This window comes from Lontra canadensis, unplaced genomic scaffold, assembly GCF_010015895.1.
Source record: "Lontra canadensis isolate GAN:19392208 unplaced genomic scaffold, GSC_riverotter_1.0 scaffold177, whole genome shotgun sequence".
Taxonomy (NCBI): domain Eukaryota; kingdom Metazoa; phylum Chordata; class Mammalia; order Carnivora; family Mustelidae; genus Lontra; species Lontra canadensis.
Window position 1 is genome coordinate 1,128,346 of NW_022631171.1, and position 16,075 is coordinate 1,144,420.

At 35.8% G+C, this 16,075-nt stretch overlaps 1 protein-coding gene across 3 annotated transcripts in view; it reads right to left on the reverse strand.

Annotated features, from left to right (window-relative positions):
- Positions 1–16,075, reverse strand: part of ATP6V1H (ATPase H+ transporting V1 subunit H) — a 144,696-nt gene that overhangs the window by 71,559 nt on the left and 57,062 nt on the right. For all 3 annotated transcript variants that reach the window (XM_032846582.1, XM_032846579.1, XM_032846580.1), the window contains 2 exons: positions 3,437–3,615; positions 720–845 (listed from right to left, as the gene is read on the reverse strand). In XM_032846582.1, coding sequence (XP_032702473.1) covers positions 720–845; positions 3,437–3,615 — 305 coding nt within the window. The remainder of the gene's footprint in view (positions 1–719; positions 846–3,436; positions 3,616–16,075) is intronic.

The window sequence follows — 16,075 nt, forward strand, 5'->3', positions numbered from 1 at the left end:
TCTAGATATCTCATTAAAATGACAATAAAAGAATTTTTTTTTTTCTTCAAGTTTTTATTTCAATTCCGGAGGAGAGTATGCCTTCTTGAAAGGCCCTAGGGGGGCCTTTTTGGCTCAGTGGTTGTGTGTCTTACTCTTGGTTTTGGCTCAGGGTCTTGAGGGTCTCCATTTCAAGGTCTTGAGATGGAGCCCGGCATCGGGCTCCAAGCTCAGAGTGGAGTGGGCTTGAGATTCTTTCTCCCCTCTCTCCCTCCTCCTCTGAGCCCCCCCACCCTGCTCGCAGGAACACTGTCTCTCTCACTCTCTCTTTCAAATAAATAAATAAAATCTTTTAAAAAGGGTGTTTTTTAAAAAGATTTTTATTTATTTATTTGAGAGAGAAAGTGCCCACAAGAGAAAAAGAATGAACAGGGGAGAGGGACAATCAGGCTCCCCGCTGAGCAGTGTTCATGACCTGAGCTGAAGGCAGATGCTTAACTGACTGAGCCACCCAGGTGCCCCTAAAAAATTTTTTTAGATGCTTGAACAGTCGATTCTGGAAAAACATATATCTAAATGACCAATAAGAATATGACAATGTATCCAACCACATAAGGAAACAAGAAAATACAAATTAAAATCATGAAATGGCTAAAAATTTTTAAAGACTAACAAAAACATGTTGGCAAGGATGTGATACAACAGGTATTAACAGTGTAAACTGGAATTTAACGACTTACTTTAAGAGCTCATAATTCTTCTCATTCAACCTCACAGCATTTTCTCTCCAAAATTTCTCAGATTTGTGCACAGGACTCCACTCCAATCTTCCAGATTTAAGTTCTGAACTGTATTCATCAAATGAGCTAAAAAAATTTTTAAAGAATTCAAAGTTTAGGAGAATTAAGAGTTACTCAAAACTTAAGCAAAATAAAACATTTTTACCATATCAACTATACCTTAGTAGGAAAAAAAAAAATCTTCACTGATGATTTAACTGCAAAGACTGACAAACCTTTGTACATTAACAAACTACCACTAAACAGTTTCAACAGCTTGAATAATCTTTAATAAATCATGTGAAATTTATTCAAGGTCCTAATGTCCAATACTCCTGTCAATTTGAATGCTCATCATGAGATATTAAAAGGAGCACCTGCTTTCAAATCTTCATCCTAATAAATAAATGAATACCAGCAAAGTATCTGATAATCTAGCAGTTTCCACCATGCCACTTAAAATAATGCATCTGCCACCCACTAGATACATTAATGTAAATTTATATAAAAGTATGTTACCTAAACATAAAATAAAATAGCATTTTCTAATACTACAAATGTCAAAATCCATACACCACACTATACAAATAAAAATACACATATGAATATAATATTGAATAATGTGATTACATATACTGCAGAGGTAATTCACTAAATTAACACATTACAGATTAATTAAAAACAAAAAACCCTGTGCATATAGCAAACTGCAATGCAATTTAATTCAAAAATCATTCACTATGTATCAAGTAACTTAACTATTCAAAATTTTATAATATAAAACATGTTTAATGTTGTTAGCCAGTGGACAGTGACAGGATAAGCTTGAATATCCCTTCAAGTGAAAACTTAAAAAAGAATTAGCCATTTCAATACTGATTGGTAATTCGTAATAACCAGGATTTTACTGGTCAAGTTGAATAGAGTGTCTTGTTGAATAAAATAGTAATTCATTTTAATGTAAAGTCAGTCTATGTAAGAAGTAAGCTAATATCATTTAATATTAATATCCTAAACCTATAACAGGAAAACAGAGACAAAGCTATTTTACCTGCTCCCATCACCCTACTGGCATTAATGTAAATACCAGTATTTTTCAAATTACCAAATTCAACATGAAAAAATCAGTAAGTATTAAAAATTGGCTAACATGGATTAAATAACTTAGAAAGCTAAGTATCACTAATATTATTTTTTTAAAGAGACCTTAAATCATTATTACAGGAGAACTGATAATAAATTTTTTTAAATGAACTTATAAAACATAATTTATAAAAATTGCAAGTCTACTGCTGGCCGGGCTACTTTATTACAATCAACTTATTCATATTTAAAATTATAGAGAGACAAAAAATCATTCACTTCTCCCCACAAAACTCCATTACAAATCACTGACGTGAGTAATACACCCCTCTCCATAAAAGCATTTGGGCCTTGGGATTACAAACTGCATTGAATTATCTTGTAAATTTACATTTCTGGAACACATACTATACTGAAGGCTAGACACTTGCTAGACACTTGAAAATTCACAACAAATCCTACGAGGTTAGAATTTTTGTTGCTATTTTACCAAAAGGAAAACTAACACTTTAAAAAGTCAAGCAGCTTATGAAGGCTACACAGGAAGAAAGTAGCCAAACAATTCAAGCTTGGCTCAGCCTGACTCCCAAACCCAAACCACCTACAAAGAAAGATCTACTTCTAGACAGTTATTCTCTTCTAAAGATGTATCAATAGTTTAAAAACAAAGAATACATAGATTTAGGGGAAAGACCACCAATACATTATGAAATAAAAAGGAACAAGGTCCAGAAGAGTATACAGAACCCCATTTGTATGTGTGTTTAGCATGCTGGAGGGGCAGAGCTAGGATTTTTTGGAAGTAAACACAGGAAATGAGGCTGGGGACAACTATGTGGAGGAGACATGAAATCCCTTCTGAAGGGTTTTTTTTTTTTTCCTTATTGCATTGTACATCATTTGCATAATTTTTAATATAAAAAATAAATAGAGGCACCTGGGTGGCTCAGTTGTTTAGGCGTCCAACTCTTGATTTCCACTCAGATCATGATCTCAGGGTCTTGAGATCAAGCATTATACTGGGCTCATGCTGGGAATGGAGACTGCTTGAGGTTCTTTCTCTCCCTCTCCATTTGCCCCTCCTACCCAACCACCCCCACACCTCTCCCCCCCAACACAAACACACTGCGTGCCCTATCGCTCTCTAAAAAATAAAAAATAATGATACCAACAGGAACTTACAAAAGTAGGGAAAAAAAAATACTCATTTCATTTATGGCCAAACCTCCTCCACAAATTAACAACCAGTACTGCTTAAAAAGATTCTAAACCGGGGGAGATTCTTAAGGGGTTCTAGGGTGACATGAACATCCTGTGGGAGACCAACAGTCAGATTTCAGATAAGAGAATGGTGGGAATTTCTCCAAAAGAGAAGAGATAATACGTAGCTAAAATTAACTGCTACCATAGTGATGAGCCAGTCTGTTTTGAGTTTTTGTCCCTCATATCCCCCAATCCTTAACAGAAGACACAAGAGTTTTAGTGAACTCTTTTGAGTTTATGGTTAGTAACAAATTAAGACTTTCTTAAAATACTAGGAAAGTCAAACAAGGCCCTATATATCCAGCCTGTAAGAATTTTAAAAAATTACATACCTAAGATCTTGGACACTCTCACCAAGTTTTTCCAAAAGAAATTTTATGTCTTCACTGATATCTTCATCATCATACTTCTGCTGTTCCAAGTTCTCCAACTGTTTCAGAACTTTGCACTGAATCATAGCCAGAGCATATTCTTGGCGAGTTTCTCTTTCAGTCGATTTTTCCAAAAAGTTCTGAGTTAGACAAAGACACGAAAAACTGTGTAACTTCTTACATGTGATAGTCTCAGGTCTCTGAACTTTCTCTTGCACTTTCTCTCCTCCTCTATTCTCAAGTTAACTGAGAATATGCAATGACTGTATCACAGATCCTTATTTCTTTGCTGTACACTTGTCCCATAATAAAATCGAACTTCTGATTCCTTGCTTACTTCCTGGCTTAACCAAACGTTTTAAATTACTGACCGAGACAAGTCTCAAAACACTGAATATGTTTACAATTAAATCCATCAAAGCCTTTCTCACAGCCTGTTCCTGAGCTTCTGAGAGTTTCCAGTGAACTCTCTGTTTGTTCATTAGCCACCTAGAGTACTCAGGATACTAAGAGTTTCTTCAAGTTATCTCTATTAGAGGTTCTCAGTCAGTCTCCTTTTTTCCCTTCCAATTAACTTAAAAGGGACAAAGGGCAGTAATTAAAAAAAAAAAAAAAAAACTCTCTTGCTTGAACAATTATGAGAAGAGTTTTGTGACATCCTGGAAAATCCCCTAGTTTTCTTCTGTGATTTTTCCATTTATTAAGTACTTACAAAAAGAGCAAAAGAATCCTAAATACACTTGACCCAAAAACAACATGGGTTTGTCTTGTGCAGGCCCACTTACATGAGGATGTTTTCAAAATTCCAGTACAGTATTGGAAATGTATTTTCTCTTCCTCATGATTTTCTTAACACTTTCTTCTTTCTAGTTTACTTTATTGTAAGAATACAGTAATATAATACATATAATATATAAAATATATATACTTGGCCATTTATTTTATCAGTAAGGCTTCCAGTCAACAGTACGCTATTCATTATTAAGTTCTGGGGAAGTCTAACGTTATACATGGATTTTTTTAACACCACAGGGGGTCAGCACTCTTACCTCTACATTGTATAACTGTATTTATACAAATAAACTGTTCATTAAATTGACCAGTATTTCTAAGCGAAGACCATGCTCAGGCTTAGGGACAAAAACAAGCTCCGAAGAAAGCTACTTTCACCAAGATGGTAAAGAAGACCTGTCAAATGCCTCCCCTCAACCCCACCAAAAAAATCCTATAATGACAATTTCAAGTCAACAATACCAAAATATGAAATTTTTAAAATTTATTTTTTGTAGGCAAATTATATTCCTAATAATTATACTAAATAAACACAGAAGGAAATTTAAGTTAACATATGGAAATTAGTGAAGTCAATCCTTACCAAAATTCCAATGACATTCTTCATAGGAGTAGAAAAAACAATCCTACAATTTGTGTGGAATCACAAAAAACCCTGAATAGCCAAAGCAGTCTTGAGAAAGAACAACGAAGCTGGAAGCATGATACTTCCTGATTTAACTAAACTACAAAGCTATATTGATCAAAACAGTATAGCAGTAGCATAAAATAGACACACAGACTAGATGAACAGAATAGAGTACCCAAATAAAAAACCCCATGTATAAAGTCAGCTAATATTTGACATGGGAGCCAAGAATACTCAATGTGGAAAGGATAGTCTTTGTAACAGCATTAGGAAAACTGGATAACAACATGCAGAAAAATGAAAATGGAGCCCTATCTCACACTTCTCACAAAAATTAACTCAAAACGGATTTAAAGACTTAACCATAAGATCTGAAGCTATCAAATTCCTAAAAGAATACATAGGGGAAAGCTCCCTGACCCTGGTCTTGGCAACAATCTTTTATATATGACACTAAAGCATAGACAACAAAAGGAAAAATTAACAAGTAGGTAACATCAAACTAAAAAGGTCTGCACAGTCTCCTAGATCCACTACATTTAAGAGACTCTGCACAGGAAAAAATAAAAAAATTTAAAAAATAAACAAAATGAAAAGGTATCCTATAGGATGGGAGAAAATATTTGCAAAATATGTATCTGACAAGAGGTTAATATATGAAAACTCCTACAACTCAATAACAACAAAATTTTAAAATGGGCAGAGTATCTGAACAGACATTTTTTCAAAGAAGGCATACAAATGACCAACAGGTACATAAGAATATCACCATTCATCTGAGAAATACAAATCAAAACCACAATGAAATATCACTTCACAGGGTGGCCTGGATGGCTCAGTCATTAAGTGTCTGTTTTCCACTCAGGTCCTGATCCCAGGGTCCTGGGATGGAGCCCTGCACAGGCTCCCTGCTCAGCAGGAAACCTGCTTCTCCCTCTCCCACAACCCCTGCTTCTGTTCCCTCTCTCACTGTGTCTCTCTCTGTCAAGTATATAAATAAAATCTTAAAAAAAAAAAAAAAAGGAAAAAATACCATATCACATATGTTAGGATGGCTATCATCAAAAAAACAAAAGACAACAGGTGTTGCCAAGGTTATGGAGAAAAGTGCACACTTGTGCACTGTTGATGAGAATACAAACTGGTACAGCCTCTGTGGAATACAATATGCAGGTGCCTCAAAAAATTAAAAACAGAACGACTACATGCTCCAGACATTCTACTCCTAGATATTTATCCAAAAAAAGTGAAAACAGAGGATATCTGTATTATTATCTGCATTCCCATGTTTATTTCACCATTATTCACAATAGCCAAGATTTGGGAATAATCTACCTGTCCATGGAAGGATGAGTGGATAAAGAAAATGGGGTATATGAGTGTGTGTGTGTGTGTGTGTGTGTGTGCGCACACACACACACACACACACACACACACACAAATGGAATATTATCCAGCCATTAAAAAAAAAAGGAAATATTGCCATTTGTGACATCATGGATAGACTTCCAGGTCATTATGCTAAGTGAAATGTCAGAGAAAGACAAATGCTATATGATCTCATTTATATGTGGAAGGTTAAAAAAAGAAAAAAATTCAGTTAAAAAAAAAAACCAATCTCATAGATACAGAAAACAGAGTGGTGATGCCAGATTGGGGGGTGGGGGCGGTAGGGGGAGAAGGGAAGCAAACTAAATGAAGGGGATTAAAAGGTACAAATTTCCAGTCACAAAATAAGGAAGTCCTGGGTGCCTGTCTGGCTCAGTTAGTTGGGTATCTGCCTTTGGCTCACAACCCACGCCAGGCGCTCTGTTAGTTGGGTATCTGCCTTTGGCTCACAACCCACGCCAGGCTTCTCCCTCTCCCTCTGCCTGCCACTCCCCCTGCTTGTGCACATGCACGCTCTCTATCAAATAAGTAAATAAAATCTTTTGAAAAATAAAATAAAATAAGTAAGTCTGGGGATATAATATACAGCATGACGACTGTAGTTAATAATACTATATGTATTCCCGAAAGGTGCTAAGAAAGTAGATCCTAAAAGTTCTCATCACAAGAAAAAAAATTTGTAACTATGTGTGGTAATATATGTTGTTAATTATTAATTAGACTTACTGTGGTGATCATTTTACAATATATACAAATATCAAATTATTATTTGATAATAAAATGTATGTCAATTATATCTCAATTTTTATTTTTTATTTTTTTTTAAAGATTTCATTTATTCATCTGACAGAGATCACAAGTAGGCAGAGAGGCAGGCAGAGAGAGAGGAAGGGAAGCAGGCTCCGTGCTGAGCAGAGAGCCTGAGGGGCTCGATCCCAGGACTCTGGGATCATGACCTGAGCCAAAGGCAGAGACTTTAACCCACTGAGCCACCCAGGCGCCCCTATATCTCAATTTTTAAAGAATAAAGGTAAATAAACAATTTTTAGATATTGAAATTAAGATAACTGGTCACTAGCAGACCTGTGGTAGAAGACATGCTGAAGCATGGGTGGGCAGACTTTCTAAGAAGTGCCAAACAGTCAATATTTTAGGTGTTGAGGTCTCTATCACAGCTATTCAATTCTGCAATTACAGTGCAAAAGCAGGCATACAAAATACAAAAAAATAAATAAATAAATAAGCATAGCAGTGTTCCAACAAAGCTTTACTTATAAAAACCGGTGGTGGGCCAGATTTGGCCCATGAACTACTACAGACTGATGAGCCCTGAACTAAGGGAAATTCTGCAGGTGGCAGAAAATGACACTGTACAATGGAAAGATGAATCTACAAGAAAGAAATAAAGAACCACAGATACGATAAATAGCTGAATAAATATAAAAAACAATTTTTCCCCTCTTCACTTGGTACCTTCACCATGAAAGACCATAAGATGAGCCATAAAACAAGTCTCAAATTTCCAAGAACTGAAACTTATTAGAGTATGTTCCCTGGCCATAATGAAATTCAATTACAGACCTTATTCTGTGGGGAGCCCTAAATTCTGATACCCTCTCCCTTTATGAAACTCTTCCCTTGTTCCTTTGCTTTTGTTAAGACTTTACCATTATTTTACTGAATTTTCTGTTACTTTTTTAAGTTATTTTTCTTACTACTTTCTTCTAACTTTAGAAACATACCAAAACTCTTGCTCATATGATCCTTTGTTATTTTTACTATCTATCTGCTGACTAGAGAATTAAATTTCATATTTGAGGTATTAGCATAACTAGTGATTTCAACTCTAACCTCAACACAGTCAATATAATAACTAACATAGAATACCACTATTATATTCTTCTAAAACCACCTCTTCTCTCAACTATCCAAAATAATAGTACTCTAGAACTTGGTCATACTTGATTCTCCCCTTTACTTTAACCCTATGTCAAATCAGTCAATGAGCCTTATCATTTTCCCTTTATGTTTTAATTTCATCTTTGGCTCTCATTATAAAGAACAAAAAGGATTGAATGAATTATGAAAAGCACTTAAGAAACTGAACTTGCCAAAAACAAACCTAGATAATCCAGCAGCAATGTACTCTTTAAAGGCCCTAAAATTCAATGTCATCTTCACCTCAACAAACTCAAAAGTATAAATATATCATTTTTATCTTTTTGTCCAAGTAAAGGTGCAGAAATCTTCCCTAAGAGCACAGAGGAATCATGTGACAATTCAGCTCTTTCCTTCACCAGAACTGCTATAACTTGTGAAATTATACAAAACAGGGCTTATATTATATATATATATTATATTACATTATATTATATCATATTATAACAAGACTTCTCAAACCATCTGTGGTGAAAACCAGTTGTGTTTGTTTTTTAACTTCCAATTAGTCATGAACAAATAGTTCTATAAAATACAATAAAAATGACTTTCTAGAAAAATGCATTTTAAAATACACACAAAATACAAGCTCAAATTTCATATTATTAAATTTAACAGATATGCAACTATTCCATCAAGTTACTGTAAGCTTCTAACAGCCACCCCTTACTTTCTATATGTACCCACTGCAGACTGCTAACAGTTCACAGCTCTGCACTGACATGCACACCACACTTGAAGTATCACTGTATAAACACTTACCATTGAGATTAAAAATTGTCTCAATATTACTATACCTCATTCAAACTTGGTACCTAATGAGCAAGATAGATAAATCCCTGAAATAAGGAGTGAGGTACAGACTTGGGAGTAAAAATTTTTTTTTAAAAGATTTTATTTATTTATTTGACAGAGAGAGATCACAAGCAGGCAGAGAGAGAGGAGGAAGCAGGCTCCCCGCTGAGCAGAGAGCCTGATGCGGGGCTCAATCCCAGGACCCTGGGATCATGACCTGAGCCGAAGGCAACTGAGCCACCCAGGCGCCCAAGGAGTAAAATTTTTTGATAACAATACCTCCATGCCAAAGCAGTAGGCAAAACAGCACCCACACATTTGAACTAGGGTGGACCTACCTGAAAGGGCGACAATTATAAACAGCCTGTACAGAAAGATGTAGGTAAGTACAGGTCTGTGTCTGCTTGTTCATGTGTGTGGGTGTAAATTAAATATCATGACTACTATAGCCAATAAAAATCCAAGTCCAATTTGGTGGTATTTCTTTTGAACTAAGCCTTTCTGAAAACCGCTGAGTTGTAAAAATATAATTTATCTTATTATCTGACATATTACGTAGGCTCTTGACTAAGGGGAGCCAGAAAGAGAAATAATACTCACAACCGATGTAAAACTCTAAACAACAAATATGATCTTTGATGTCTCTTTCAGCCACAAGCTCAAAACATACTAATTTATTTTAGGAACTAAAGATTGACAAATCAATTTAACCAACAGAATAACATTTGCAGAGACCTGGGGTCCAGCACCTGCTATGAATAAGTGAGACTGACATTTTCAAAAATAAAATTCACCAAGCCAAATGGAAAAAAAATAATTAGCCATTTTTCCAGCTCACAGCAACTCAGCAAGCTTCCTAAAGTGTTCAGCACAAAAATTTCCTTCCTGAGTTTCAAGATGTGGGAAAAAATACATGACTAGACCATCCTTAAACAACCTCATCAGTGAATCTTCTTTAACAGTTACAGGAATGTGAGAATGATAAAGAAAAAAAAAAAAAAAGACATCATGTTTTCACCTACTGATGGTCTAAGTCAAATGGCTTTACTATGCCACTACTAACTACTTAATTTTAACTTGTGTTAAATGTTTAACTTGTGTTAAAAAGTTACGGATGTCTAAAGATATTCTTCTGATTTTCGGCCCTTAGAATATTCCCCTAATGACTGTGCTGTCCCAAATTTAGCACAGCAGAGTCTAAAAAACCAATATTCTTGCCAAGAGATTGAATCTATTTTACATAATCTGAAATCCAAATGAGATAACAGAAGCCCAGGAATTAGCCTAATAATTAGTTCCATGTGCTGTGGGTATAAAATTCAAACTGTAAATAAAGTTTAAATAAGGTTTTTAAATCTTGTTAAATGTTAGTTAAATATTCATGCTGCCTCTTCTAAATCAAACAGGTCAGCACTAAATCTTTGCCTATGTTCAACACCAAGCAAGAACTCAATTTACAGAGGTAGGGGATTTAATAGGCAAACTGCTATTATTCTCTGACTTTCTGGAGAGAAAAGGCAAAAACTGTATATTTACTATTGCCAGGCTCCTGCTGTCTCACTGAATCCTTCCCTAATCTCAAAATGAGTTAAGTATTACTAACGACCTTTCACAGACAGAGAAATTCATTCTAAGTTCAGGTCATTCTCCCAACAACACAGCATCGAATTCACACCGACATCTTATCCACTTCAGAGACTACACTCTTTCTAATAAACCATACTGAAAGGAAAATCAGAAAAGAGCTACACTATTGTACTTCTCAAATTTCCATAAAAAGTAGATAAGCAATCTAGACAGGTCAAAAAAAAAAAAAAATAGAAAAGAAAAGAAAAAACCCTAAGAACCTCCGTCTGGCTCCATAGTTCTTTGGGACTTTTTGAGCTTTTTATGTTGTAAACCTTCTTCATGATGACTTCATGAAGTCACTGCATAAAGACAAGAATTTTTTTTTAGAGATTTATTTAGATGAGAGAGAGAGTGCATACAGGAGCAGAAGGAGGGGCAGAGGGAGAAGAAGAGTCCTTGCTGAGCAGGAAAGCCCGATGCTCAATCCCAAAACCCCGGGATCTTGACCTGAGCGGAAGGCAGCCACTTGACCAACTGAGCCGACCAGGCACCCCTAAGGACAAGCATTTAAACACAATACAAAATTCTGAGAAAAAGTATCTTATCTTATTCATTCTTCTATTTGTTGAGTAACTAACACATTGCCCGTTACCACAATTGGTCTTTAGTAAACATCTGATAGATGAATAAAATAATCCATGAAAGAGGAAGAAAGAGTGGATGGGAGAAGGAAAAGGATAAGAAGACAGAGGGAGAATCTCAAAGGTAGGATTCAATTAATATCAACTAACACCTCTCTTCTATGATGCGGCAATATTAGAAATACCTGCTTCCGATGGCCCCTTTATTTTACATAATAATGGTCTAAAATGAAAATTAATGAGAGGGAAGAGGAACTAGGCAGGAGCAAAATATTAAGCAGGATTTGTAGGCTCAGATAAAAAAATGACCATATATATTATATTTAAGGCAGCTTATCCTAAGCTTTAGATTAGATCTTAATCCATTACTATAAATTACTAGTAACTGATTTCTTACTATAAACTCACAGAAGTTACTATATTACCTAAATAACATTTATTAGAAAATACAAGTTTATTGGGGCACCTAAGTGGCTCAGTCGGTTAAGCATCTGCCTTCAGCTCACGTCAGGATCTCAGTGAGGGTCCTGGACTCAAGCCCCACCTCTGGCTCCCTGCTCAGTGGGGTGTCTGCTTCTCCTCCCTCTGTCTCTCCCTCCTCTTCTGCTATCACTCAAATAAATAAAAAAAAAAATTTTTAAACAAAGTGTAAATTTATGAAAACTGAGGGGAAAAAGTTAAAAGTGTAGAGATCTACTCTTTCAAACAACGGAAGAGCTAAATTAAGACCCTGGCTTTTAGACCATTCTCTCTTCCACATCTTACCTTTAAAAAACAAGTTACCTTATTATCAAATTATAGGAAGAAATAACTTTCGATAAATGTTTACAATCATCAACATTTAGAACAAACATTTTAAAATATATAACTAACATACAAAAAAGGATAAGTAGATATAAACTGAAAAATACTATTCATTTGCAAGTTAATTACTTAGACAACTGTTGATTTATTTCCCAGAAAAGAAAGTCATACAAAGAAAAAAGTAAATAATAATGATCCAAGTCATCTTTCTAGGATAATCTAATTGCAGACATGGAGCTAAGGGTAACTAACTTTCTGAGCAATTTAGCAATTACTAAATATATCTCATTTTCAAAAAGAGTTTTCATGACAACTTAGGAAGAGTTTCCAATTTAGAAAAAAGTCTGTGCACTAACAGAAAATGGGGACTCTCTCCTTCTAGTCTTGCTTTCCACAGTAAGTTTTGTTAATTAGATTACTTTAATAAAATTCTAACATATCAGTAACCTTAAATACTCGTGAAAACTAGAGTAGGAGACTCATGGGTAGGTTCATTCTCAGTGCAGAAGTATTTGCAAGTAGATATTCTGTCACTGAATTTTATTATCATATTTTTAAACATGAGAACCAAGCAAAGCAGCCAAAAATTTAAAAAGGAATTTAACTCAGTCAATAAAGAAAAAAAAAACAATAAAAATACCAATAAATTCAGTACCACTACCCGACTCTTTATACTCATACAGTCACAGATACTTGTAATACTTATCGAGGGCCTACTATGTGCCAAGTACTCATTTAGCAGACATTTATTTTTTCAAAGGGCATTATCATATAAGCATAAAGTCCAATGAGAGACTTAAGACAGATGATACTACTCTCACCAGACAAACAAACCTGAAGCATGGAAAGGCTAAGCAAATTTGCCAAAGGCACAGAAGCCAGCCCAAGAGCCCAATGAACATGAACAAGAACCCACTGTGCATGCTGGGCATACACACTACCACCAATCTGAGTGCACACACTCTTCGTAGAAACTGACACCCAGCGTGATCTGCCCAAGCATGATCTGCGAAGAGATGATAATTCAGACCCCCTCTTAACCATTGTTTTCAGTGCCCACTACAATTCATCCAAAGTTGATCCACCATGTAGAAAGGGAACAAAGATCATAAATTACAGGTATTAAAATATCAAAAGGCTTAGGTGCCTGGGTGGCTCAGTGGGTTAAGCCTCTGCCTTTGGCTCAGGTCATGATCTCAGAGTCCTGGGATCAAGTCCCGCATCAGGCTCTCTGCTCAGCAGGAAGCCTGCTTCCCCACCACCCCTTGCTCTGCCTGTCTCTCTGCCTACTTGTGATCTCTCTCTGTCAAATAAATAAATAAAATCTTAAAAAAAAAAAAATATATATATATATATATATATATATATATATCAATAGGCTTCCATTTCTGGGAGTGAGACTATGTTTAATGTTTATAATTTTTCTTAATATTTTTCTACAGTACCTTTTTTTAACCATAAAGCATATTATTTTCATAAATAGGAAAAAATCAATTTTTTCCATTTTCTTGATTACAGGTGCTTAATTTGGAACAGGAAGTTTTAATAAATTAAAGACTCCTATAACTACCACAGGACAGAAAGGAAGAGAAACAAGGGAGAAACTCAAAACAAAGACAACCTTTAAGCCTTCAGAAAATAAATACATGGAGTTGAAAAGATATAATCCGTATTCAGCCATAATGAATAGATTTTAAAAATGCAATCAGCTCTCCCTCATGTCCGTCAGAGTAGGCACAATATACAATAAAGTAGCACGAGCAGATCTGACAGAGCCTTGTTCAGACACACTGGGCTTTGGTGGGTAATGCTCCAGAGCATGAATACACCTTAGGGTGATGAAGTGACAGGACGGCTGAAGGATTTACGTTGGCCCCACCAGTTCAATGCCCAGAAGCATAATACAGATCAGCAAAGCAAATGCTCCATTTTACAGAGCATGTCTGTTCCTTCAGGAAGCAAATGGTCACAAATCAGGACCATACCTTCAACAGCCAGACTTATGTGCTCCATTTATTCCCTTAATATTCACTTCAAGGTGGGGACAGGGGGCAATTAATAATCAATCTACAATAACAAATTACTGACAATTCCAGAAGTCAGCCTCTTTATTTGTTAACATTTATTAACCTCTCTCCACCTTTGTATTAAAACATCCTTCCAAAATCTCTGGGAACCTTCTCTTCTCCAAAGCTTCTCCTTAAACCCACCATTCTCACCCTCCACCTTTTTTTTTCTTTTAAGATTTTATTTATTTGACAGAGAGAAACACAGCGAGAGAGGGAACACAAGCAGGGGGAGTGGGAGATGGAGAAGTAGGCTTCTTGCCAAGCAGGGAGCCCCATGTGGAGCTCAATCCCCAGACCCTAGGATCATGACCTGAGCCGAAGGCACACACTTAACTGACTGAGCCACCCAGGTGCCCCCGCCCACCTCTTTTACATTACTTTTCTTCTTATACATTACTTAATGCTCCATTAAACTGACATTATTTACTTACATATTCTGTCTTCACTAAACTACATGCCTTCCAGTGTCAAGCTATATCTCAGGCATTTGTGTTCCCTATTAATTATATAATGGCTGAAATATAAAAGGTACTCAAAACTTGGTTTTTGTGAATTAAATTGAGCTCTAGCAATGAAAGGAAACTGTTGGAAGATCCTAATTCTAGAATTCTTCTTTATTAAATAAATAAGACAATGAATAATGAAACACTCAAGTAGAAAAAAGAAGTATACTCAACTTAGCTACTAAAATACTTCAGCGTAGAGTCTTATTAATACACCTACTCTGATTTAAAACTGATTATTGGGGTGCCTGGGTGGCTCAGTGGGTTAAGCCTCTGCCTTCGGCTCAGGTCATGATCCCAGGGTCCTGGGATCGAGCCCTGCATTGGGCTCTCTGCTCAGCAGGGAGCCTGCTTCCCTTCCTCTCTCTCTCTGCCTGCCTCTCTGCCTACTTGTGATCTCTGTCAAATAAATAAATAAATAAAATCTTAAAAAAAAAATAAAAATAAAAATAAATAAAACTGATTATTACCTTATCTGGACTTAACTGAAATTTACCTTGACAATTCACATAGTTTGCTAGAAAATCTAAAGGCAGAGCCAGTATGGTGAGGCATAGAAGGTACCAATTTACCTATTTCTTAAGAGTAAACTATAGAACAATTTCTACATGAAAAAGAATGTATTTTCTTCTTTTTTTTTTTTAAGATTTTATTTATTTACTTGACAGAGAGAGATCACAAGTAGGCAGAAAGGCAGGCAGAGAGAGAGAGAGGAAGCAGGTTCCCTGCTAAGCAGAGAGCCCAATGTGGGACTCGATCCCAGGACCCTGAGATCATAACCTGAGCTGAAGGCAGAGGCCCAACCCACTGAGCCACTCAGATGCCCGGAAAAAGAATGTATTTTCAAGTAAGCAATCTGAATTCCTCTCTCAGCAGGACCTACAGTTCTCCTTTTCATGGTTTCCCTCCCTTTTAATGCCACTCTTTAAGATTCCTAAGAAAATGCACTAAGAAAAGAAACAAAGGAGATGACAGAGTTGTTAAGATGGTGGCTTTGGAGCCAGACAGCACTCACTAAAACTCCAAATTCCAATCCTACTGCTTACTAACTGAGGAATCAATCTGCAAATCTGGTTTCCTGATCTATAACATTAAAATAATCACAGAATGTATTGGATGATCATGAAGATTAAGTAAGGCAATGCATGAAAATTATTAATAAATTACAACAGTTATTATTCTTAGCATCAAAGACAGGTTAGCATGATGGTTGAGAGCATGAGTTATACTGCCTGAGACTTAATTCCTGCTCTGCCACTTCCCAGCTATTTTGGCAAATTACTTAACCTCTTGAGGCCTAACTAATGCCCATTACATGGCGTTCTTGGGAGATTAAATGAGTAACACATTTAAAGCAAAAAGAACAGTGCCTGACACTGAATAAGCTCTCAATAAACATTAGTTATTATTGCTATTAACTATAAATATCTAGAAAAGAGTTCCTACACATCAAATTTTAAAATTTTAAAGGT